Genomic DNA, 26,280 nt, shown 5'->3' with positions numbered 1-26,280 from the left:
TTGCTACCATAATGAGTGTTGCTAAGAACGGTTGCTCTGTTCAGTTATGCCCAACTCTTTGTGATCACATTTGAGGTTTTCTTGGTAAAGATATTGACATGGCTTGCCTTTTCCTTCTCTGGCTCATTTTACAGATGAGGAAACTGAAGCCAATAGGGTAAAATGATTTGCCCAGGGTCACATAGCTAATAAGTATCTGAGCTGAGATTTGAACTAAGGGAAGAACTTTATGTCATTGACCTTTCAAAGTAAGAGCAAGAATGATGGATCAGAAGCTGTCAATAGTAGTTTTTTTTTTCATTTGTTTCCAAGTTTAGAACTATACAAGTATATAAATACTCCTAAAATACTATTTATTTTATCATCAGTTATAATTTTATGTTTGAAGGTTTGAAATCAACCTCAGAATTATTTTAAGTTGCATTTTTTCTAATTAGTAATTATTTGAATCATCTTTTTCATATGGTTATTGATCATTTATACTAAAAACTACCTATGTCTTTTGATTTTATAACCTGGAGAAAGGTTCTTGGTCTTATATATCTATGCCAATTATCTACATATCTTAGATATCAGACTTTTGTCCAAGATATTTGATGTCAATATTTTTCCCAGTTGACAGTTCCTGGACTTATCTTGGCTGCACTGACTTTGTTCATGCAAAAGCTTTACAATTCTAAGTATTTGAAATTCTCCATTTTATCTATTTTTTCTTATCTATATCCCTATATAGTGCCTAACACATAGTAGGTGTTTAACAGATGTTTACTGAATTCTTGAATTGAATCTTTTTGATTACTTCTAACCTTTCCCCCCTCTAGCCCTAAATTTGAAAATTCCTTCTCATTCTCCTTTATTTCAAAATTTAACATATTTATTTTCATTGTGGTCAAGAATTCATTTGAAGTTTATTGAGCATATAGTATAAAACTTTAGCCCACATCTAATGGGTGCCAAACTGTTGTTCATGGCTGCCAAAATAATCTCATGTATAGCTCTGTGATTATACATTACCTATTTATCTTATCACTTCTACTAGATTTTAATCTGAGGACAGGGACTATGTTCCTTGCATGTAATAATACAAAAAATGTTTGTAGAATTTTCTAGAAATGTAATTCTAATAACTACAATCAATCCTTGTTTATTATGTATTCTGTACCAGAGACTGTGCTAAATAAAAACTGAAATACAAAGAGTTAAAAGTTTCTGCTCTCAAGAAACTTACAGTTTAAGTGAGATAATGTCATAAGTATCTATACATACATTTTTATATAGCATATTATATATTCATGTATGCTTCTATAGATATCTAAATGAGTATATTTGAAATCTAAATATATATCCATGTTGCATATAATAGTGTCTGTTCCATTAAAATATAAACTTCTTGAAGGCAGAGACTGTTTATATCTTTTTATTTCAATGCTTATTTAACACAGTTTTAGATAGACGGACATAGACAGATAGACTGACAGACAAGAATATATATATATATCCAGGGAGCAGAACATAGAGTCAAAAGCCGAATATTTATTATTCAGAAACAGTCAACCCTAGAATTACCATCTCTCTCGAGCCTGCAGTATCTGGGACAGCCATGGCTTAACTGGTATCTTTCTCAGCAGAATCCCTGGACTTCCAAAAGACCAGATTTTCCACATTTTCCCTTCAGTGCTTGTCATATACTAGGCACCTAAAAATGCCTGTTAATTGACTGAAACTAGAAGAAACCTCCCAAACAAGTATTCCATTTGACTCCATCCTTCCCTCCACCAGAAACGGTCCCAAAGTAACCTTCACACCCATTAAGAATTGATATCCATTTTTGAGGAACCCTATTTCCTCTCCTGCAGGGCCCACCCCTTGCTCCTGGAGGTTTAAGGACCCCTGGCTGATAAGGAGGTAAGAGGAATAAACAGGACAAGCTCTCTAATTAGTTCTATCAGCGGGGAACCAGGAAGGAGTGGGCTGGGGTTTGTCTGGACTTTCTTCCCCCTTAGCTTGTTTTGATCATAAGCTATTCCCCTTTGTTATTACCTTCCCCTGTAACATCTGCAAACAACCAGACATACTGAGTGTCTTCCAACCCACAAACCAGGCAGCTCTGCATGGACTTTGGGACCTCTCTGAGCCACAGAGCTGATCAAAGGAAGGACCGGTCATGGTACTTACTCTTTGGGGGGATTGACGTCCTCCGGTCGGGCCTCAAAGAACCGAAAGACTTCATCACACTGGGAGATGTGAGGGGGCAGGCGGACAAGAGCCTGGGGGAGAAAAAAAAGCAAGAAAGGGCATGAAAGAAGAGCCTGGTGGCTTCAAGGGAAGCAACTAGTTATAGGAACTAATGAAGACCAATCATGCCGGGGACCAAACACTGGTTAGCCCATGGAGGCCACCAGCCAACAAGGACAGCAACTCCAGGCAAGCCTTTTGGGTGATGGCAGAGATAAAGAAATGAAAGGCATTGTTTCCCTCTTTGAGGACTTCTCTGGATAGTTGGGGAAATAAGACTTAAAAAAAAAAACTAAATGGAATTTTAAAAATTCAGAATGTAGAGAAGAGAGGCAAATGTGAATCTCATTTCACTCATACAAGAGCCCTGTGAATTAGCTTGTTCTGATATTGTTATCTCTTTTTTATGGAGGCTCAGAGAAGTAAAAGGAAGTACCTGGGGTTATATAGTTAAGTAGTAAAGCAAAGACTACAACCCGAGTCTTTAAGGGCAAGAGACATTCAAAAAGAATTTATTAAGCCCTACTTTTTTTCAAGACGTTCTGAAGGGTGTTCTGCAAACAGGGGCAAAATGGCAGAGGGACACCAACAACTGTCCCAGTTCTCGAGAAACATACATTTTACTAAGGAAATAGAGAACTTACATAGAATTTAAGACCCTTTCCTCTTACCTACCCCAACTCCCCACATCTCTTGTCTTTCTTTGTTTCTGTTTCTGTCTCTGTGTCTATCTGTCTGTCTATAAAATTCAAGGACCTCTGCGTGGGAGATGGTACCCAAATTGAGCCTGGAAGGAAAGTAAGGATTCTATCCAGAAGAAGGGAACAGAAAGTACCTTGCATGGATGGGAGGGAAACAGCCTGTGCCAAAGTGGAAGATGGAATGGAGGGTCAGTGAGTTAAGTTATAATTCAGCATAAATGAAGGAATTCTTAGTCTTGGAGGGAACAGAAAAAGTGCCAGCCATCTGCTGGGCCACCGCTAACCCCAGCAGCCAACAGGCTGTTTTCAAAGTAAAATCAAACTTGGGACAAAATGGAATGTCTCTTTGTGAAGACTGAGATAGCTTCTTTTTCTAGGGGGAAGGGGCAAGGGGAGGACAATGATGAGTTTGGATTTTTAGCACAGACAAAGGAGGCTTTTGGCTGAACAGACACAGAGTCTTTATTACACAGGGCACCCCATAACAGGAAAAGACAACCAAACCCCTTTCTTAATGTAGACAGAAGGCACTCTAAACCCAAAGAAAACCCATTTAAATGAGCCTCACAGGACCTGCTCTTAAAATCATTCCTTCTTGAGGGAAATCAGCTAAAGTTGGTAATTCCATTATTTAGAGGGAAATCATTCCATTATTTAGAGGAAACACTTCTGGATTCTCTGATATAAGGAAGTTCTTTAAGATCATCTTGCTCAACCTATTCAATTATTACAAATTAGGGAAACTGAGGCCCAGAGGGGATAAAAGATATACCCAAGGTTTCACCCAGTGGGTGGCAGACCTGAGGCTAGAACTCACATCTTCAAGCTCACAACCCAGTACACTTTCTACTACATGAGGCTGAAGAAAATGAGCCACAGAGGCTGGTGAAGGAGTCAGTCTCTTCTCTAGAAAAGAAAACTCATGGAAAATGAAATGTCTTTTTCTCTAGCACTAGGAACAGCCTTCTTCAGAGGTGATCACTCACTTGTCTGATGCCAAAAGTTTTCTCATTATAGTATTATCCCTTGCTAAAATACAAATATTCTTGACTAGAATAGCACATTAAACAATTATAAGAGGTAACACACTAGCATGAATCAGTTTACAAAATTAACTAATATATTTATTTTTACCTAGTGTCTTTAATAAGCCTGAACTAATATAAAAAGTGCCCATGAGCTATACAAATTCTAAAAGGAATGAATAATTAAATAATTAAAACTAAAATGATAATATAATATCTATGTGCTTTTAAGGTTTATAAAGCTACATATTACATATTACATATATCATTTGATTTGATTCTCTTAACAACACTGAGAGGTGTCATTATTAGTCCCATTTTATAGAAGGGAAACTGAGGTTGACAGAGGTTCTGACTTTTCAAGGCTGACTTGTCCAGGTCCCACACAGCTAGTATGTATATGAGGGAGGATTTTAACTTGAGTCTTCTTGACTTCAAGTCCATTAAGGGAAAGTAAAAAGATTACTCAACTAAAAGAAAAGCTAAATGAGATGACTTCTAAGGTTCTTCTCTGTTCACTTAGATCTAAGGTATAAAATGGAGATTTGAACCCTGGACTTCAAACCCCAGAAGTCCTTTGTACTTCCCAGAATTCCCTATAATCTCACGAGTCCTCACTTGAGTGCTAGAACACAATTTAGTATTTAAAGGGTTCTCTGCCTCCCAAGCACTCTCTTCTTCCGCTTCTAAGCACACGCTTCTCTCTACTCGGCATGCAAGATGTAGTAAGTGAATTGTGAATGGGCTAATCAGCCCTAGGCACATGCTTTTCTTATTTTGTATTTTCTTATTTCCTTGATTTCTAATAATCTTTAATAAACCTCATAAATTATAATACTTTTAGTAGAGAAACTAATTTAACTTTCACAAAGGACAAGATTCATTGATAAGCCAACAGGGGTTTGGGTCACAGTGGATACAAAAATGGGTACATCAATGGGTACATCAAAGCAGACTCAATCTTCTATTATTCTAATTATTGTATGGTTACCTTCTTCTGTATCTCTTTACAATCAAAGGGGGAATTTTTTCCCTTATTCCTTGGAAATGCTAAGATCTCAGGCACCAGCCCAGGCATCCTTTGCCCCTAATCCCAGAGGGCCAAAAAGAAAATAAAGAAATAGTAAATAAACAAACAAAAAACAAATAAATAAATAAAGATAGACAGATTAATAGATAGATAGATATAGAGATAGATAGATAGATAGATAGATAGATAGATAGATAGATAGATAGATAGATAAATGAATGAATAAGAGGTAGAAGGTATGTATCTATTCCTGAATCTGTCACTTAATTCAGTCTTATTTCAAAGATCATCACTTCTTGTTTTCAGAAGCTTGAGAAATCATAAGCCAACCAGAGACCAATTAGAAGGTGTCTACTTCAAAACTCACATGCCCACCACCTGAAACTAGCATCCCATCAAAGGATCCCAGGTCAGAACAAGGGGCAAAGTCATTATAAGTATCTTTAAGTTGAGGTGATAGTCCTACATCTGAGAAGCAATATACACACTGAACAACTAAATTTCAAATAGAATTTCAAGATTTTGCAAGATATTATTGCTGGTTCGCAGAAAACTTGCAAATGAGAGCAACAACGTCTTAATTCACAGTTTCTCTAAACTAAAATTTTGGAGCAAAATAGAGGAAATTAAGTCTCATTTCATACCAAAAATTAATTGCTACAAATAATTCAAATTTGGCAGACATTTATTGATGAATATATACTGAACATGATGGTGGACACTGAAGCCAAAATGAAGATACATCAAAAATGGCTTTGAATTCCTAGCCTTTAACAACAAAGAAGTACAAAGTCTGTATAGTTACAAATTTTAAATTGTTTTTTTGGTTGCCTGACTCTTTGTGACCCCATTTCGGTTTTAGCAAAAATGCTAGAGTGATTTGCCATTTCCTTCTCTAGCTTATTTTGCAAATGAGGAACTGAGGCAAATAGGGTTTAAATGATTTGCCCAAAGTCACACAGCTACCAAGTGTTTGAGGCCAGATTTAAACTCAAATCTTCCTGACTCTAATCCAAGCACTCTGTCTACTGGTCTCCCATATTACCTGCTTTCTTTATGGTTTATAAAGTACTTTGTAGATAGCCTCTCTCATTTGAATCTAAGGTCCAATGTGGAAGTGACTGGCCCACAGGGCATAGTGCCTGCCATATAGTAGGAGCTTAATAAATGCTTTATTGATTGGCTGCCTACCACCAGTTATTAAGTAGCAAAATCAGGTCTCACAACTGGGTCTTCTGACTTCAGACTCAGTGCTTTTATCACTACATGGAACCTCAAAGTTTCACAGAACACTATTTAGGAAGAACTGTTTGGGTTTGGGACATGTCTGATTTCCCCATCCTGAGAGGTCTCTGGTAAGCACTGTGTATGATCTAGTTGTATGAATATCAATTAGGATAGGTCACCCCTCAAACAACATTTTTGAAATTCTTTAAACTGAACCAGTCTAGTCTGGAGGTGGTAGTGGACAGCTGCAAAGATACTGATCCTTCCTAGAAAGTATTCATTTTGGCTCCTGTGGCCATTCCAGTTGGAAGGTATGAATGGACTAGACATATAAGCAGAGACAATACTGTGTAATGGAAAGAACACTGGATTTGGAGCTAGAAAAATTCAATTCAAATCTTGGCTCTGTTACTTGTCCCCTGTGTATCTTTGAGCAAATCCCTGAATTCTTCTGCGACTTGGTTTCCCTATATGTAAAATTTTTGTTCAATTACTTTTTCAGTTATGCCTAACTCTTCATGATGACATTTGAGATTTTCTTGCCAGAGATACTAGAGTGGTTTGCCATTTCCTTCTCCAATTCATTTTACAGATGAGGAATCTGAGGCAAATGGGATTAAGTGACTTGCCTAGGATCCCATATCTAGTGAGTATCCGAGGCCAGATTTAAACTCACATTTTCCTGACTTCCGGCATGACCCATTGTCCCACCTAGCTGCCTATGATGAAGACATTAGAGCCACCTAATTTGTAAGGTCTCTTCCTGCTAGAGTTCCTATGATCTGATAAACTGTTAAGAGAGTCTCCCTTTGTCTGGACCAGCATAGAAGACATCAAGTAGAATCTTAATCTAGGAATTTATACCAGAGGTTTGGGGTGAATCACAGAATCTCAGAGTTTGAGAAGCAGAAAGACTTTGGCAGTCATCAATTTTAACTCATAAAGAAAAGGAATCCCCACTGACTTAGATGTAATACATGAGTCCAGCCTCCATTTGAAGATCCCAGGACCTCTCCAGGCTGTCCATTCCTCCTTGGGTCAACTCTAATGGTTAGAAAGTTTTCCCTGACATCCAGTCTAAATTGATCAGTTTGTAATTTCTCCCTTTTACCTCCCCTCTGAGTCTGCCTCCAGTTTACCATGGATTGCCATCCAATATCTTGTATGTACCTGGTCAGTTGACTTGTTCACTCCTCCATTAAAATGTGAGCTCCTTGAGGGCAAGGACTGTTTTTATCCTACCTGGTATCCCTGATGCTTACCATAAGACATGGAATATTGTAAGCCCTTAATAAAATGTTTGTTGACTGTGGGACTCATTGTTACTGGTTTTGCCCTCTAGGGCCAAATGGAAGAAATTTAATCCCTTTTCCATATGTCAGTTCTTCAAATCCTTGAAGTTACCTGGGTTTCCCCTAAAAATACTCTCCTTCAGGTTAAATATCCCTAGTTCTTTCAACCACATGGATTTAAGTTCCTTCACCATTCTGATTGCCTTCTTCTAGACACTCTCCATCTTACTCCCTTCTTTAAATAATAGTGTCCAGAATTGATTACTGTCTGGATGAAGTCTGCATAGGGCAGAACAGGTTAGGACCCTATCTCCCTCTCCCTAAAAGTTGTGCCACTCTTACTCCATACTGTCCAGGATGGTATTAGCATTTTAGACTGTCCTATCAAATTACTGACTCCTGAGGAACTTGTGTTCCACAAAAATATCCAGATCTTTTTCAGAAAAGTTGTTGATTAACCATGACTCCCCATATTGTATTTATGAAAGAATTTTTTTGTATCTAAATGTAAGATATCAGTGAAAGAGAATTCTTTACTCTTATTGTCTATCCAGAGTTAACACTAACTTAAGTACCCCTACTTAGTACCTCACTAGCCTGAAGACAGGATTAACTCCACCTTGTCTACTTTTGAATTGAATCAACAAAAGATTAAATATTCTACTTAGTACTAGATAAGAAGCTAACTAGGTACTTAGAGAATTCACACCCTTAGAAATTCAATCACCAGGGAATCTGTGAATCTTTTTTGATGAGAACTTAACCTTCAGAAGGTGAGAAGTAGTTCCTACAGACACTTCCCCTAGGCAGTACTAGACAGTTTGAAAACTGTGACTGGCCCCTGGAAGAGGGGAAGGGACAAGAAGTCATTATAAAAAGCAAGCAAGCCCTGAACACATATAAAGAGCAAATTGTCTTTGAAAAGCTAGTCTGAAGAGATTGTCTTCTTGAGATAGTCTTAGATAGTCTTGAGGGAGGTTTGCTGGAGACTGTGGAGCTCAGTTTCTACTTGAACACTGCTTCTTGGATTACTTTGTTGGGTGAGTAAAAGGCTGACCCCTTTCCTAGCTTCTGGAGAGACTAGCTTCCATCTTGGAGGAGGCCAAGTGGTTCCTCACTACCAAGCTTCCTGGTGGAGAGCTAATTAATCTCCACCTGGATTAAGCAAACCCAGAGCAAAACATTTAGGTTGATAGATAGATAACTTCTCTATCCCCCTCACATTCCTCCTCTTTATTGTTTCCCCTCTATTTGTATATAAATTTCTGACTCAAGATATAATAAATACTGGGAATCATATAATTTAATACAATCATCATCCAACCATTAATTTTAACCTTTACATCTCATCTGGATTAATCTTATTAGATTTAGCTGATCCTGACTTTGTCATCTATTGTGTTCACTAGCCCTTTCAAATTTTGTATTATCTGCATATATGATAAGCACATCATCTATACCTTTAATAAAAAATGTTATATAGTGTAGGGACAGGCATGGATCCCTGAGGTACTCCTATGGAGACCTCCAGCCACACTGACATCTACTTCCACTACAAGCTCCTTTCGGACAACCTGAAAATGAATTTTTATAGCATTAATCTAGAATATTTTGCCTGAACAGGGCTGGAATTCTTGTCAAAGAGAACATTAACAACTAACCAATATAAAATTTATGTCTGGATTAAGGCCATGGCCAAGTGGGAATAGGGAGATGGGAGAGAGTAAAGGCAGAGAATAAGAGGCAACTGTCATGGCAAAGAATTTAGGAGGTAGTATTTCGGAGAATCCCAAACTCAGGTCCAATCACGCAAGAACCAGCCCAATTTCTCTTAATCTGATAGTTTCTGAATCTTTCCTGGACACAGTCTCTCCCTCAAAGAGAGTTTAAGCCATGAGGAAGAGAGGAAAATGTCACTGGCTACTGAAGGAGGTTAAAAAAAGACCAAGTTCAGCCATGTGGGGAGGTTGGCCCCCAAAGGTAAATTTCCTGCTCAGGTTAAAGCCACTTCTGGCTTAAGCCTAGAGGAAAGAGAGGTCTCTAAGCACCCTTCAACTCCTGGCTTCTCTCTTGGCCCCTTTGCCTACATCTGAAGATACAAACTCTCCAAATCTCCCTACAAAAAAACCCATTCAGGCCTATAACATGTCATTTACTGAAACAGGAACAATTGAATTGAGTTTAATATAATTGGAAAAAAAGAAAAAATATTTCTTGCTACATTCCCGAGGAAAGGGTAGAACATATAAGATTATTAGCCAGGTAAAAGATAAGTGGATTGCATCAAAAAACTCCCCCGGCCTCTAGTGTATGGCCTAAATCACCTGGATAAACATGGAAAATGTGAACTTCAAGGAGAGAGTCAAGGCAGATGGAGCAGCTTATAAAATTGCCAGCCTGAAGCCCTTTAGCACAACCCTCTCCAGGCCTGCAATTTCCCGTCAGATGAAAGTCTCGACCTTGTTGTGGCCATAGAACCATTAAATATTAACCGCATAACCATGTTGCCCATTAAATTAATTTATGGAGTTAATGAAATACCTGCTAAGGCCAACTTGATAGACGTGCAGACCCCAAGTGCCATATAAAACAATCCTTCTTGCCTGTGCTCAGTATATTTCCACAACAACCTGCCAATCTGTTTCATACATGCTTAAAATTAATAGCGAAAGTTGGGTTTCAAAAGAGTCCTGTGAAGGAGAGCGAATGGTTGGCCAGAGGAGAGGAGAGAGACGAAAGGCTGAGTTTTTCCAGTCAGACTTTCCATCTCTAAGTCCCCAAAGAGTGTGAACTGGTTTCAACAATCATGTAGGTGTCTGAAGCACCATGAACTTTATATGGCAACGTTGCCCATCTGACTTTGGAATGGGAGTGAAATGTAGAGAATACTAACTCTAGAGTAAGGAAGACTCAGATCTAATCGCAATTCTGATACGTGTTATAAGGTAGGTCATAATTTTTCTGAGCCTTAACTTCCTAATCTGTTAAATGGAGACAATAAACCTGAATTATCTCTTTAAACAAGACTTAAATGAGATAGTGTACATAAAAAGATAATGTACACAAAGATTTATAGACTCTGAAGTTAATATTATCTTATGGCATAAGATAATAATATTGATATGAAGTTATTATTATTGGATTACGAGTTTATTAGATTAATATTATTATAGATATAATTATTTCTATGTAATTACATATATTATATATAATTATATAGATAGATATAAATTATAGATATATGTCTATAGAGATATATATTTATATATTATATATAGATATATATAATTTATATCTATATTTACATATCTGTAGATATATAGATGTAATCTATATCTAGATTAATTATTATCCATATTAATTTATATCTATATTTACATATCTATATAGATCTATAGATATGTAAATATAGATATAAATTATAGATATAATATTAGATTATTAATATTAGATTAATAATAAATCCTTCATTGACATAGGAAAGGTGCATGTGTTGATCTCTAAGCAGACTAAGTTGGCTAATAAGAAAGCAGAGCTCACTGTGTATGTTTCAGCCTTTCTACAAACTTTTATCAAGCACCTTCTCTGAGCAGAGCAATGTCCCAAGCATGAAGGAGACAGAAAGTTTTGGTAAGACATCAACCTTTCCCTCAGACCACTCATAATCTAGCAGGGAAATAATGTACAAACACAAATAACGACAGTATACAATATTGCATGGTGAGTGCACCATTTTATTATTGTTGTTCAGCTGTGTCCAACTCTCCATGACCCCATTTGGGGTTTTCATGGCAAAAACATGTCAATAGTTTGCTATTTCTTTGTCCAGATCATTTTATAGATGAGGAAACTAAGGCAAATGGGGTTAAATCACTTACTCAAGGACACACCACTAGTAAGTATCTGAGGCCAAATTTGAACTCGGGAAGTAATTTTTCCAGCACTCTAACCGCTGTACCACTTAGCTGCTCGAATCATTTTAAAATTTAGAAAGTACTGTGCTGCTCATGAGGGAAAAGTAGGGTAACATGAAAATTATGCGGGACCTTGATTGTCTGGCAAAGGAGTATAAACTTTACTCGATGGGCAAGATCAATCGATCAATTAATAAGCATTTATTAAGCACCTCCTGGGCAATTAAGTGGCAAAGTGAAAAATGTTGGGTCAGAAGTCAGGGAGATTTATTTTCCTGTTTGTATCTGACCTAGTTAGTAGATGGCACAATTTCCATTCTCTGTGAGTCTGATAACAGCTTTCTAGTTCATCAAGACCAGAAGGGAAGTCTGAAAAGCCCCGACTCATGGAGACGTTACAGGAGATGGCCATGGAGACCTCGAAACTTTAAAGCCAGCTCTCTGGGTTCAGTAAAGTTCCTGTCTGTGCTAATTGGATCAGGAGGCTTTGGTTCTACCCAACCTAACCCTGTGGTGCCCTTAGACTCCAACTCCAATTCAAGACTCATGTTCAAAGTCTGATTTCAGGAGATAAGATACTAATCCATTTCCCCTGCACAGGAGATGTGACTTTTCGGAGTGGCCTTAGGCTAGGCTGAGTCTAGTCTGATTTGCCTTGTAAATACCAGAGGAAAAAAAATGTTCCCCACCCCCCCAGAGTCTCCCTGATCCTCCTCCCCTCCCTAAACCCATGTTTGCCCATTTAATCACTTGGAAAAAGAAGAAAGAGAAATTAAAGCAGAGAGACCAGCTGTCAATTTGTGCTTGAAATGCCTGGTACCATTTAAGAAACTGGTATTGATCTGATCAAGAGAGAGCTCTTAGCAAAAAAGGACTCATCATTCTGCTACCTCATTAGCTCAAGATGGGACACTTTGGGTCATGCACTCCCTGCCTTTACTAAAACCAGATTGTTTTTTCTAACAGGCCTTGGTTGACAGTATATGTAGCAGAGGAAGAAAACAATGAACAAAGTCTGTGATTAAAGTACTTTTTACAAACCTTCCCTGTCCACCAGGGTCATTTGTTAGTAAGAAATTTGAAGTAAGAAATTCTATTTTCATTAAACAATGAGTAGCTGTTAATGTCTGAATTTCTACAAGAATATCTGAATTCCTTACATTTTTCAGCACAAATTTAGACAAAGATGACAACAACCATGCTATAGCTAACGTGTATTTGGTCCCTGCTGTATGGCTGGCACTGTGCTAAGCCCTTTATAATTGTGCTGTCTGACTTGATTCCCTCCTTCAACAGCCCTGGAACAAAGATGCTAATATTGTCCCCATTTAATAGTGGAGGAGACTAAGGCAAACCGTCACAAGCTAGTTAAGTGTGAGGCCAGAATTGCATTCAAGGCTTCCTGACTCCAGACCCAACCCTCAATCCCCTGGACCACAAAGAAAGACCAGACAACAAGTGATTGTCCTTCCCAAGAGATTAAGAAACTGAACTGTATTTGGGGAACTTGTCGATGGCGCTACCCATCGACGGGCCTTTGGTTCACCACATGTTGGTACATAAAGAATATTCATATCCGTATGTATAGATGTAGATATGAATAAATATTTCTCAAATGATCAAACTAACTGCCACCACTGGATAGAGCAAATCCTCTCTCACATTTCCAGTGATGTTCCATGTTCATAGAATTTCTCCAGCTAGATTGGCCCCTTTAACAACAGCTGACACCCAACATTCGAAACGCAGGGTTTCGAATGGGGTCTGTGTTGGGGGATTGGATTAAAGGGGGTCAGGGCTGAGCCCAGATGTCTGCATTGGTTCACCTGCTACCCCTCCTTCCCTGGGGGCCAGCCAGAGAATTGGAGAATGGAGAGCAAGAAGGGAGGACCTCCTTAGAGGTCAGTCAGTCCAGTCTTTGATCCTATGCAATCATCTCCCCTATAATTGTCCAGGAGGCTCTTCTGATGGATCTCCTGAACTACAGCCATAATCCTGGGACATTGGCAGCACCTGTGTAAATATACACATGCACACTCACAGACTCACACCTCCATGCACACTTACCCTGCAATATTCATCAATGGGCTTCAGTCTCTTCACAGCTACATCTCGAATGTGACTCCTCCGGAATAGGATCTTACCTAAAAGAGAGTGATGTGTTTAGAGATCACATATTCCTCACCTTCTTCAGGGACCACGAATAGTCTCCTCTCTCATTATCCTGTGCCCTGAAAACTTAGTTGCTTTTCTAGCTCTTCTAGTCAAACTGGTGACTTGATTTTTTTTTTAACTCAGCTGTCACAGAGTTGACAAAACATCATTCAAACCCCTCCCTTTCATGGGCCAAGTAGCACCCAACCCTGCTTGCCTTGAATATGAAATAGGAAAATGCTTGAAGGAAATATGAAAAATTCATGCAAGTGGTCTTACAATAGGGCAGGTGTTCTTAATATGAGGTCTGTGAAGTTTTTAAGAAATATTTTGACAGAGGGCAACTGGGTGGCTCAGTGATTTGAGAGCCAGGCCTAGAGACTGGAGGTCCAGGGTTCAAATCTGGCCTCAGATACTTCCTAGCTATAAGACCCTGGGCAAGTCACTTAATCCCAGTTGCCTAGCTCTTACCGCTCTTCTGCCTTGGGACCAATACTTAGTATTGATTTGAAGATGGAAGGGAAGGGTTAAAAAAAAAATTATTTTGATTGTCAGAAGCCCATAGCCTTCCCCAGACTGTCAAAGGAATTCATGACAAAAAACAAAGGTGAAGAATCACTGCAATACAGACAAAAACAGTACTATGTTGCCACCATTTTCCTTCTAAAGATGCAGCCCACTCTCAAAGATGAATGTAAAAATGTACCAGCTCATATAAAATTGCTATTAGCACTTCATAAATAAGCCTAGTTCCTCTGATCTTAGCAGGAGTTTTTGCTCTTACTCGAAAAGGCAGGTTTTCCCAACAAAAATGGATGTTAAGAATATCTTAGGCTATGAAGCCTGAGAATCCTCCAAAAAGCAGTATTCTAATGACCAAGGCCCAAACATTCTGGTCCCCAAAGCTTTAGCCTTGATTGCCATTGCTGCTCCTCTCCCCATTGTACCTTTTTCTCCCTCAAAAAAAAAAAATCCTAATTCCACAAGCACACTCATACATTTTCTAGTTTCCATACTTTATTTTTTGACCTGTTTGAAATGTTTTCCCCTATGAGCTCCCTTGGTGAAGATCCTATGCCTCCTTCCAGAAAAGTCCAGTTGAAATGCCACCTCAAGATTAGGGAATCATCACTTTAGTCTGAGAGGTCAACTAGTCCAAAACTTTCATTTTCTAAATGAGGAGAATGAGGCCTAGAAATTAAGTGGTTTGTCCAAGGTTACAGGTAAAATCAGGATTTATTCTTTTTTTTTTAACCCTTACCTTCTGTCCTGGAGTCAATTCTGTGTATTGGCTCCAAGGCAGAAGAATGGTATGGACTAGGCAATGAGGGTCAAGTGACTTGCCTAGGGTCACACAGCTGGGAAGTGTCTGAGGCCACATTTGAACCCAGGACCTCCGGTCTCTAGGTCTGACTCTCAATCCACTGAGCTACCCAGCTGCCCCCTAAAATCAGGATTTAAATCATTTGACTTCCATATCATTACTCCTTACTGAAACCTTATCTAATCTTGAAAGCTGGAAGGGACATTTACTTGTATTTCTCTTAAAGCATTTCTCTTAGAATCATCTTATCCCTCCCTACCAGACTGGTTGATCCTAAGAATGCAGGCAATTCTCACTTTTGTATCCTCTGTTGCAATAGGCTCATACCAGGAAGTTTGGCCAAGTACTGACTGAAAGAACAATGGACTATGCTGGATTTAGTAGTCTGGGGGTATCTGCACTTTTCCAGTTGAGAATGAGGCAAGAAATCATGAAAGGCTAACTCCCAAAGTTTCTTCTTAAAATTTTATCCCCTTGAAAACTAATAATGCTATAAAGAAGATAATGGGACATTATAACCTCTTTTGGATGGCTTCAGAGTAAGGAAGACTTGGGTTCAAGTTCTTCCTCTCACACATAGTATCTCTGTGACTCTGGGAAACTATAACTCTATATTCCAGGAAGAGATCCTTATTAATAGAGGAAATATCCTGATCCAGAATTCCTTTCACTAATGACATTATGGATCCCTTCCCCCATTTTATTCCTTTATCTACCCCCAAATCCCAGCCTCCTCACTATTCTAGGACAAATAGTGTGTATGTGGGGAAGCAATAAACTAACCTACTCTTAAGTGAAATCTATTGAGTGGTTTGCCTGTTGCCTGCCTGGTAGTTTGTTTATAAAATTCATCTCTCGTAGCCCAGCTCAAGTGTAAACTTCTTCCCTAAAACCTACATTAGCTTTCTATAACAACCATCTTCTGGCCTTTAGAACTTCAACAATTATATTCTGAGCCACACAACTGAGCCCGGAATTCTAATGCCTGCTCTTTTTTCCTATACAGGGGGTGGAGGGAGGGAGCTCTTGTCTTCTAGCCTGGACAAATGGGGGGCTGCAGGTCATTTCTTATACCTCTGAAACCCCTACCCAGAACCCAGTATAGAGCTGAACATCTTCTGGGTTTCCAGGGAGGTCTTACTGCTTTTACCAATTAGTGGCATCATTAATTTTTAATTGAGTAGTTCCAAGCTGTTCTTTTACCTCCTCTCAAAAAAAGAGAATATATTCTGTTAGAAAGAAGACACTAAGGGAGGCAACAAATGCTGTTAAAAAGATAAATGAGCTCTGTCATTTTATGAGAGGAGATAAAATATAATTTATGAAGATATTGGAAGTAAGCAGCTTTTTCTCAGGGAAGATGTCACAGTTTAGGCATGTCTTGCCTTTGAAGCCTTTGATCTTCTTCTCCTTTTTTGGTCTGTTGTGTTCTTCTCCCACAAGAAGTGTTAGTGTGTGTATATTTGGGGGTATATCATGTGTGAAAGTATGCATAGATCTTTAAAAAAAAAAAGAAATCTCAGCACAGACTTGGGACTAGAAGTTTTTTTTTTCCCTCCCTTGTGACAGAAATGGTCAATCTATCCTGGAGGGTGGGGGAGTGGGGGAGACTTCAAGTTTTCCCCTGAGTTGCCTTCATTCCCAAAGATATTCAGACCTATCTGGACAGTGTCAGGGAAAGTGAACAGACTGAAAGAAGAGGAGTTTGTAGGGAACACATTCTGATCATGGGCCATCTTTCACAAACCATTTATTGATAGAAAATGGAGAGGGGTGGGGATGGGATTTGGAAGAGAGGGATGAGAAAAGACAAACATAACAGGTACTGGGTCATTCTAAAATACTTTGGAAGATAATTGATTGTCTTTTGAAAACCCTAGAGGTGAACCTTGTGGATTATTCTTAATCTTAGGTGATAAGAATATCTCCTCATTTTCCCATTAGTACTTCCTTATTTGTTCCTAATTAGACTTCATTTACATTATAGTGTTCAGTTCTTGGTAGTATACTTTAAGAAGAACATTAGAGAAATTGTGTTTAAGGAGAAAATCCAGGAGGGTCCATGTCAGATGAGAACAAGTTAAAGGAAGTAGAAATATTTAATTTAGAAAAGACTCCCCAAGGCCACACAAACTTGGACCAAAGAAAGAAGACTACACAGGAAGATAAAAAGGATCCCAGAATCTAGACCATTAATGAAAGAACAACCTCAGAAAATAGAATCCCATATTAAAGACAGAAGAGGAAGTTTCCCTCCTTAGAAGACATTGTAGTATAGTGAAAATGGCATTGAATGTGGAAAAGTCTTCAAGTATTTGAAAAGTCATAAGATGAAGAGATTAAGCATACAATGGTCACTTAGTAATGTTGGTGGGTACCAATGTAGCATATAAACTATCCATCTGTCATCTACCTCATTTAGTAACCAGTCCATCTCCTTTTAACAGTCATACTATAGATGAAGGGGAGAGGGAACAAACATTTCTTATGTGCCAGGCACTGTGTTAAGTGCTTTACAAATATTATCTCATTTGATCATCATAACCCAAGAAAGAAAGTGCTATCATCATCATCATCATCATCATCATCATCATCATCATCATTTTACAGATGAGGAAACTGAGACAGATAACAGCTAAATGACTTGCCCAGGGTTACACAGCTACTAAGTGTCTGAGGCTAGATTTGAACTCGGTTTGTACTGACTCCAGGCCTAGTACTCCATATTCACTAAATCACCTAATTGCCTCTAATAAAATACATTTTGTGCATCATTTCTGAAATTGTATAATTTCTTTTTCCTTTCTTATAAAAATGGCACTCTTGTGGGCTGGGGTATGAAGTAGCTGGAATAAGAAGGGGGGAAAAAAACAAATAGGCACAGGACCAGATGGCAAAATATGGTACATGGAAAAGAAGGTAGAGAAAGGTTTAGGTATAGCAGATCTCTGAATTTGGGGAACTGAGCTACTTAACGACCCAGAAAGAAAAAGATGAAAGTTTTGCTCCCATAAGAGTTTGAAGGTCTGGTGGAGAAATAAGACTAATGTAAGTGAAAAAATTTGGGAAACAATTAGGGACTATACCATGTAGCTGCAGGAATTAAAAAAAGAGAAATTGTTGGATCAGTGATGAAATTGATTTTTTAAAAAATGCTTCAGGGAGGAAGTGAGAGTCTATATCTTGCTGGGACCTCCCTGACCCAATGCTGACTCTGAAAAGAAATAATATCTCCTAGCCCCTCAAGCTGACCCTTGGGGTCCTTTTATTGATATTCCATATTTCTCTGTGAATTACCTCAGACTAGATGTTATGACTTATGCAAATGCATAGAAATGTCATTTCTTATTTTAACTTTAAACACACAAAACCCAAGTGCTTAATAAATATTTGTTAAATTGAATTTTCTTCCCAGTTGTAATGCCAACAAGAGAAAACTTTTTTCTTGGGAATTCTGGTGAAACTGGCCAAAGGAGAAGAGAGAACGAGGCCTTTGAAGCAATGCTATATATTCTGAGCTTCTGTCCTAAATCCAAACCACACTTTGGGAGCCAAACCAGTGACCATATTAAAGAGGAAAGAGAAGAAAGGAGGAGTAGCCCCTAAAGGGAGCAAAGCCCTTGGTGCCTTAATGTCCTCAGCCCTTTGCTGAGGTCCAGGACAGGGAGGTTTGGCTCCTGCCCGTCTCCCCAATGTCATGCAAATGTGGACACAAGAAACCAAATAAATATAATAAGGAAGTCTACATAGGGAACATGAAAAAGACCTCAGGATATGGATCATTTCTGAAGGAGAGGTGAACAACCTCAGAAGCTGGAACCCCCTATTAAAGAGAGAGTAGGAAGTCGCTCTTCTTTGAAGGCAGTGTGGTATCATAGAAATGGCCCTGAACTTGAGTCTGAAAAGCAATGTTCAAGTCCCAGACGGACTACTTCTTGTATGTGTCACCATGGCAGGTTCGTTACGTCCTCACTGGGGAAATGAGGACAAAATAAGTTCGAACCAATATCTGTATGAGGCCTCATGGCATGATGGATAGAGAATGAGTCTCAAAGTCAGGATGGTCTGGTTCAAGATCTGGCTCTACCACATACTGGCTGAGTGGTCCTGGATGAGTCTGAGCCTATCACTGACCCATGAAAACTCTCTAAAACCATGAGTAATAGAGAAGATCTGCATTGGTAGAGGGAAGTTTCTTATGGGGAAGACTCTATGCCAATGATATCACAGGAAGGGTCCAAAGAAATGGTCACTTGCATTGCCCACTCCCTGGGAATGGTGGGGAGGAAAATGCGTACAAAAATATGAGTTGTTGTTACAGATTGGTTCTAGCTAAGAATGTGAAAGAGGAAAGAAGGAGGTGAAGGACCTGAAAGGAAAGATTGAAATAATCGGTTCAAGTGCTCTGGCCATCCCAGTAGATGAGCACTTGTTTGAATGCACTTAAAAGTTAGTCCTACAAGTCCTAGAGCAAAAGACCTCAGTGCTTTTTTAAAAAGTCCAATCCCCTCATATAATCCTTTCATTTCTCCAATGGGTAGATAATTAAAAAGTCCAATCCTTTCATATAATCCTTTCATTTCTCCAATGGGTAGATAATTATCAATTTCCCTCCTAAATACCAATTTTCCATCTGTCCAGAGCCCTTTTCCAAACCCAAGACATGATGCTAGCTTGACCCAGGAGGAAGGGTAAGTGATCTAAGGATGTTCAGAAGTCCTGCTTGCTCCTAAATCTCTCCAAACAATCTGTACAGTACCATCATTAGCTGGCTCAACAGTCCTGCCAATCAATCAATCAATCAATAATGGGGGCAGCAAGATGGCTCAGTGGATTGAGAGCCTGGCCTAGAGATGGGAGATCCTGGATTCAAATCTTGCCTTAGATACTTCCATGCTGTGTGACCCTGGAAAAAGACACTAAATCCCCATTGCTTAGCCCTTACTGCTCTTCTACCTTGGAACCAATATACAGTATTGATTCTAAGACATAAAGTAAGGGTTTTTAAAAACTAATGATTTCTGCCTTCATTGTCTTTGCTCAGTTCTTAGCCTAGTAGCTAAAAGACAAATATTATAATGTGAGGAAGGGCATGGTAAGATAAGGGAACAAAGTCCCTAGAGAAGAAGGCAATAATTCTAATTGGGTGAAAATCAGAGAAGAACTCATGGACAGGATGGCATTTCAAGATATCAGCCTTGAAAGATGGTTGGAATTTCAGCAGGTACAGACTGTAAGAAAAGCTAAAATTTATATAGAGCTTACTTTGAGTGAAGATGTGAGGATGGAGGCATTCCAGGTATAGGGAATAGCTCAAGAGAATGCATTAAGAACAATGAGTACATGGAGAATTGAGAAAATGAGAAATAAGTAAGTTTTGATTGAAATAGAAAGGTCATGTGAAGAAAATAGTGAGAGCAGAGGTCAGTTTGTGGAGGGCTTACAAAGTTTGCATTTTATTCTATAGGCAATGGGGAGTTAACTTTACAGTCAACTCTAAAAGGTTGACTATATAATCCAAGTACTCTTAAACTGGATTTTGTTTTATTATTATTTTGATAATCATTTCAACAAAATTGGTTTCGTTTGTATTCTACTTTGTGCATTTAAAAGCATAGGCCAAAGAAGAGATCCATTAAGCTTCAGCAGACTTTCCTAAGAGGTTTACTATGTAAAAAAAGTTAAGAATCCATATCCTAATCCAATCCACAGTAGAATGTAATCTCCCAAAAGGAACTATTTCACTGTTGTCTTCCTATTGCTAGCACCTAACACAGAGCTTTAATTCATATAGTAGGTACTAACTTGGAGAAGGGGATGGCAAACCAGTCTATTATCTTTAACAAGAAAACCCCAAAGGGAGTCACAAAGAATCATACAGAACTGAAATGGCTGAATAACAAAAATAAAAGGCACTGAATGAATGAATGAATGAATGAATGAATGAATGAATGAATGAATCTTCTGAACTGGTAGTAACCAATATTCACTTCCCATTGGTGTGATCCATGAGCAAAGGATTGTTATTCAGTGACAAACTATGGCCAGAACTTCCCCACATCTTTAGGTGCCCACAGAGGATTTTCTGACAGTGATAGAGCCGAGATTATCTCTACTTGCTCTAGGAAAAATAGTATTTTCCAAAGGGCGGGTTAGTGGGAGGTGGGGGAATGACTGGTTCCTTATGATAAAGAGAAAGAAAGAAAAGGGGGGAAAAACAAAACATCTATGTAACTATATTCTGTAGCCTACCTTGGACACCAGGGATCAGTGGCTGATAAGCATAAAGGGCAGTGGAATTGCCTTTTGCTCCAGGGGAAGGGGTGTGGAGAGATAGGCTAAAAGTCAAAAACAGCAGACATCCTCTCCCTTCAGTCACAGCACTACTCTTTGGGAAGTTCCATGTGCCAATCTTTCCAAAGATCTAACAGCAACAAAAAGCCTAAGAGCACTAGATTGGAAATCAGAGGACCTGTGTTCAAATGATGACTACTACTATTGCTCATATAACTTTCCATTAAATCATTTAACCCCCCTGGACCTCAGTCCTCATTTGTAAAAATGAAGAGGCTAGACTAGATCAAGATTTCTTAATCTGAGGTCCATGAACCCCCGAGGAGGTCTACGAAAAGAAAGTTTATTCCTTTCTTCTCCCTTCCTTATTTTGCTTCTCTCTAGGAAATACAGAATCACACCAAGGGGATGTTTTCTCAACAGGAAGAAGAAAGTATAACTAGGAAGGGGTACAAAGTAGCTAGCCAAATGAAGATAGGTAGATAAGAGTGAAGAGGTCTGTGCTTGGAACCAGAAAGATCTGAGCTCAAATCCAGCCTCAGATTTTTACTAGCTGTTTAGCCCTGCTAAATCACTTAATCTGTCTGACTCAGTTTCTCAACAATAAAAAGGGGATAATAATAGCACCTTTTCCCCAGGGTTGTTCTGAGACTCAAAGGATAGAATATTTGCAAAGTTCTCAACATGGTACCTGGCACATAGAAGCCACTTAAATCATGGTTTCCCTCTCTCCTCTAAATTAAAGTCTACTCATATAACTATGGGAAATTTGTTTGCACTGTATCTTTGGAAGACAACTGCTAATTACCAATCAAAACCTAGTTCAGAATCAATGAAAAAAGAGAGGAAACCCAGAACATGTAGGCAAAGCCTCTTTCAGGAGTCCCACAACACCTGAGTGCCAATTTAGTATGCATACATGGTAACTAGGTCATTTGCAAAACCTACAAGATTTACTGGAAGTGATGCTAAAAAGCACAAAACCAAATACAGATAGATCCCTGAAGATCACCACTAGGGACCTCCTTACAAAATGGCATTACATCATTAATGGCTACTCTTGGGTCAGGCAATTGAACTGGTTGCAAATCCATCTAATAAAATGTTTACACGGCAAAAAAAAAAATCGAATCAAGAAGGAAAGGGAGGACTGTCCCAAAAGATTGGTTTAGATGCACATTTAAAACTATAACTTGGTCAAAGATCTGAAAAGATGAGAGAAGGGAAGATAAGGCCTCCCTTATTTATTTATTTATTCATTCATTTATTTATTTATTTGTTTGTTTATTTATTTATTATCCTCATAAATACTAAAGACTTCAATGGTCCTGAAAATATGTTGTTGCCATTGCTAAAGCACATAATAAGCTAAGGCTGGCAATGAACTTAAAGGATAACAAAGCAAGGGCTTTTCTTTTGAGCTTTTTTGGGGGCTAGAAGAAGATTGAAGAAGATAATCCTCTAGCCCATGTCTCTCCATCTATTCCACAAGAGTGCATGAGACTTTGGTGAACGCTTTATTATAATCAAGATAAGCTATCTACAACATTCCCCTGGTCTCTCTAAGACTAACCTAACTATATCACAAAAGGAAATGAGGTTAGTCTGGCATGACCAGTTCTTGACAAAGCCATGCTGGCTTTATGATCATGTTCACTAAGCATCCTTTAAATAACACATTCTAAGATTTTGCCAGGAACTAAAGTCAAGCTCACTAAATTGCAGACTCCAACACTGGTTATAGTTAAAAACCAAAGACTAGGCTAATAACCACAAAAGAGAACTGCTGGCAATTTCAGTAATTATGATTTGGTTTATATTTCCATTTCCAAAGCTAATTATTTAAGGCCTTATGGCAGAATTCATGTTAGCAAAAAATATCTGGTAGCTTTTTCAGTGAAACTTGTAAAATACAAGCTTTCTTATTTATGCAAACATATTTTCATTCACTAATAACCATAATTAAGTGAGCTTTTTCTTATTCAAAACATTAACCAAAAGTATAAACAAAAACAAAGTTCATGATTTTGCATATGATTCATATTTAATGTTAGAAAGTTTAGCCACACTCGGCTAAACTCTCCACTCTTATCTACTGCACTATCTATTTCCCTTCCATTGGCCAGCCACTTTGCACCCCTTCCTAGTTACCCTAGGTGAGGTGTCTTTTCCACTATACAAAATGACCTCTGAAGTCCCTTCCATTTCTCACTAAAGGATAATGTCCCTATACATACGTATCCAGAAGATGCTATATGGCTATTGACTAATAAGGAAAAAGTATATGGCAAATCTTGCCTCTCCTAATACATAAGGAAAAAAGATATGGAAAGAGAAACACACATATATCCTGGCCTAAGGCCACTTTTCTAAACTGACCACTGCCTGAGTCTGAAAGGAGAGGAGCCTCCATTCATTCCTACCCAGCCCCTCCATGCTGAGGGTGGCTCCTTCTAGCCCATTCCCCCAGCCTGGGGCTGCAGACAGAGTGGGGCCAGGAGAGTATGATTGACTAAGTGACCCTCATAAGGACACAAACAGACCTTACTACATACAACCCTGTGTGGCCGGCGCCCAGGCTCCTTGGCTCTACGAGCCTGAGAATCAAAGCCTTCATTCAAGACCATAGAGTTTTTCAATGTCTCCTCCTCCAAAGAGAAACTCCTTTCAGAAAAGAGGATGGGGGTCCTTATAAGTGGGTCACAATCCCCCAAAATGGAAGGAGGACTCAGAATAGTCAACAGGATAAAGGCCTCCAATGAGCTAAAATAGTCAGACAATAAAAGCCCCATTAGAGGGCTAGTCTTCATCATGCAGATGAAGAAATTGATGCCTAGAAAATGGGAAGTACTCACCAAAGCCTGTCAAAAACCACTTATTAAGTACCTTCTATGTGTCTGCCAGTGTACTAAGTGCAGGGGATTTAAAAAAATATATATAGATATATAGATATATATATATATATCCCTGCCCATAAGTGGTTTACAATCCAATGGGGGGAAACAACAAGTAAACAATTCTATATGTACAAAAGAGCTACATAACAGGAAAAATGAGAACTGTTTAAAAGGAGGAAGAAGACAAATGATAGAGGTCTGGGTGAAATCTCTGAGGTGCTCCTAAAGGCTGAGTTGGGTTCAGAACTGGAGTTGGGTACTACCTATATGATCTTGGCCAAGTCTTAGTTAATTTCTCTGTGCCTCAATTTCCTCACCTATAAAATGAATGGGTTGGATTAGATAAATTCTTTGGTACCTTCTCACAATCTAAATGCATAACTCTATGAATCTACGAAGGTTCTTTAGAGCAGCACAAGTCAAGTACCTCAAACTGGAAAGGCTGCTGCTGTTCACTTGGCTACAAGGTGGGTAAGGGAAGTCTTGAATCTCCTGCATATAGCAAGAGAATCCCTCAAATCCTGTTTATTCAGGCACTGGGAAAAGAGCCTGCAGCAAAGATGAGAAGGAAATGGAGGTAAGTCATTTTTAAAAAATAAATAAATAAAGGAAAAGAGCATGATCTGAAAATTATAGGCCAGTGAATTTAACTTCAATTCCTGGAGAAATTCTATGACAGATCATTAAAGAGATAGTTGGTAAAAATCTAGAACATCGAAGAGATCATCTCTGACTAACCTGATTTCCTTTTTTTTTTTTGGACAGGATTACTGAACTATTAGATGAGGAAAATGCTGTGAATATAGATTACCTACATTTAAGCACAGATTTTGATAAAGTAGATCATATTTTTGTGGAAAAGATGGGAGAGATTAAATTATAATACAATTGAATTGATTCAAAACTGTTTGAACTCAAGAAGTAGTTGTGAACAATTTGGAGGGCCATGTGGCAAGAGGTATCATGGGGAAGACACAGGAATCTGGGATTGGTTCCATGCTCATAAAATCTTCAGATGACACCGTTCTAGGAGGCAGAGTTAACGCCTTGGATGACAAGAGTCAGGACCTAAAAGGATACTGACAGGTTATAGCATTAGGCTCAATCTAATAAGATGAAATAAAGCGGGAATAACTTTTCATAACCTTCCATATTAGAATCCATACTAAGTATCGGTTCCAGAGCAGAAGAGCAGTAAAGACTAGGCAATAGGAATTAAGTGATTTGTCTAGGGTCTAGGAAGTGTCTGGGGCCAAATTTGAACCCAGGATCTCCTATTTCCAGGCTGGTTCTTTATCCACTGAGACATTTAACCATCCCAAAGTAGTTTAATTTAATACATTAATGTAAAGTTTTATACTTGCATGCAAAACCTCAAATTTACAATTATTAAAATACATTTAATAAAATATTTTTAAAATGGGAGAGGTATGGATAGATTGCAATTCTGAAAAAGAGCTGGAGTTTTTAGTGGGCTTCAAGCTAGAATGAATCACTAATGTGAGGTAGCAGCCAAGAAAGGTCATATAACCTTGCACTTTAAAATACAGCTTTCAGAAATATGGAAAGGATAGTGCCTATTGTCCCTTACAGATCTATCTTGGGAATCCAATTCTGGGCACTACAGCTTAAGAAACTCTGATAAGTTAAAAGTTAGAAGTTAGAAAGAAGGCAAAACTGCTCAATGACTCTTAATTTCCTTCTGTTTTCTCTACCACGGAAAATGATCCTTGATAGGAAAGAATAGAACAAAAATGTCTAATAAAAAATTGATACCTAAGGTAAGTAAGGAAATAGTAAAAGAACATGGACAAAAAGTCCTTGAGGAGTCCAAGTATTTTCTTCTCTCCTCTTGCACTGAAGAAGATATCACTTGACCCAAAAAAATGTATATATAAACTATGTCTTTTGTGTTTCTATTGATCAGTTCCTTCTCTGGAGGTGGACATTTGCAAGTTATTCTTTAAACATTAATTCTGTAGCTGCAGATTATGTTCTCTTGGTTCTATTCATTTTGCTTTTCATAATTTCATGTAGCTTTTTCTATATATTTTTTTTTAAATTAACTTAACTCATCATTCCTTTTGGTGCAACAGTGCTCCACCATAATCACATGCCATAACTTGTTCAGCCATTCCTCAATTGATGGATATCCCCTCACTTTCCAGTTCTTTGCCACCACAACAA

The 26,280-nt window shown here is 38.5% G+C and overlaps 1 protein-coding gene across 5 annotated transcripts in view; it reads right to left on the bottom strand.

Moving 5' to 3' along the window:
- The window catches only part of SH3PXD2A (SH3 and PX domains 2A), a 337,587-nt gene that overhangs the window by 173,798 nt on the left and 137,509 nt on the right, over positions 1-26,280 (bottom strand). For all 5 annotated transcript variants that reach the window (XM_007479080.3, XM_001368979.5, XM_056804516.1 and 2 more), the window contains 2 exons: positions 13,492-13,568; positions 2,176-2,267 (listed from right to left, as the gene is read on the bottom strand). In XM_007479080.3, the coding sequence (XP_007479142.2) occupies positions 2,176-2,267; positions 13,492-13,568 (169 nt within the window). The remainder of the gene's footprint in view (positions 1-2,175; positions 2,268-13,491; positions 13,569-26,280) is intronic.

This window comes from Monodelphis domestica, chromosome 1 (genome assembly GCF_027887165.1).
Source record: "Monodelphis domestica isolate mMonDom1 chromosome 1, mMonDom1.pri, whole genome shotgun sequence".
Taxonomy (NCBI): domain Eukaryota; kingdom Metazoa; phylum Chordata; class Mammalia; order Didelphimorphia; family Didelphidae; genus Monodelphis; species Monodelphis domestica.
This window is presented reverse-complemented; position numbering and strand designations above follow the sequence as displayed.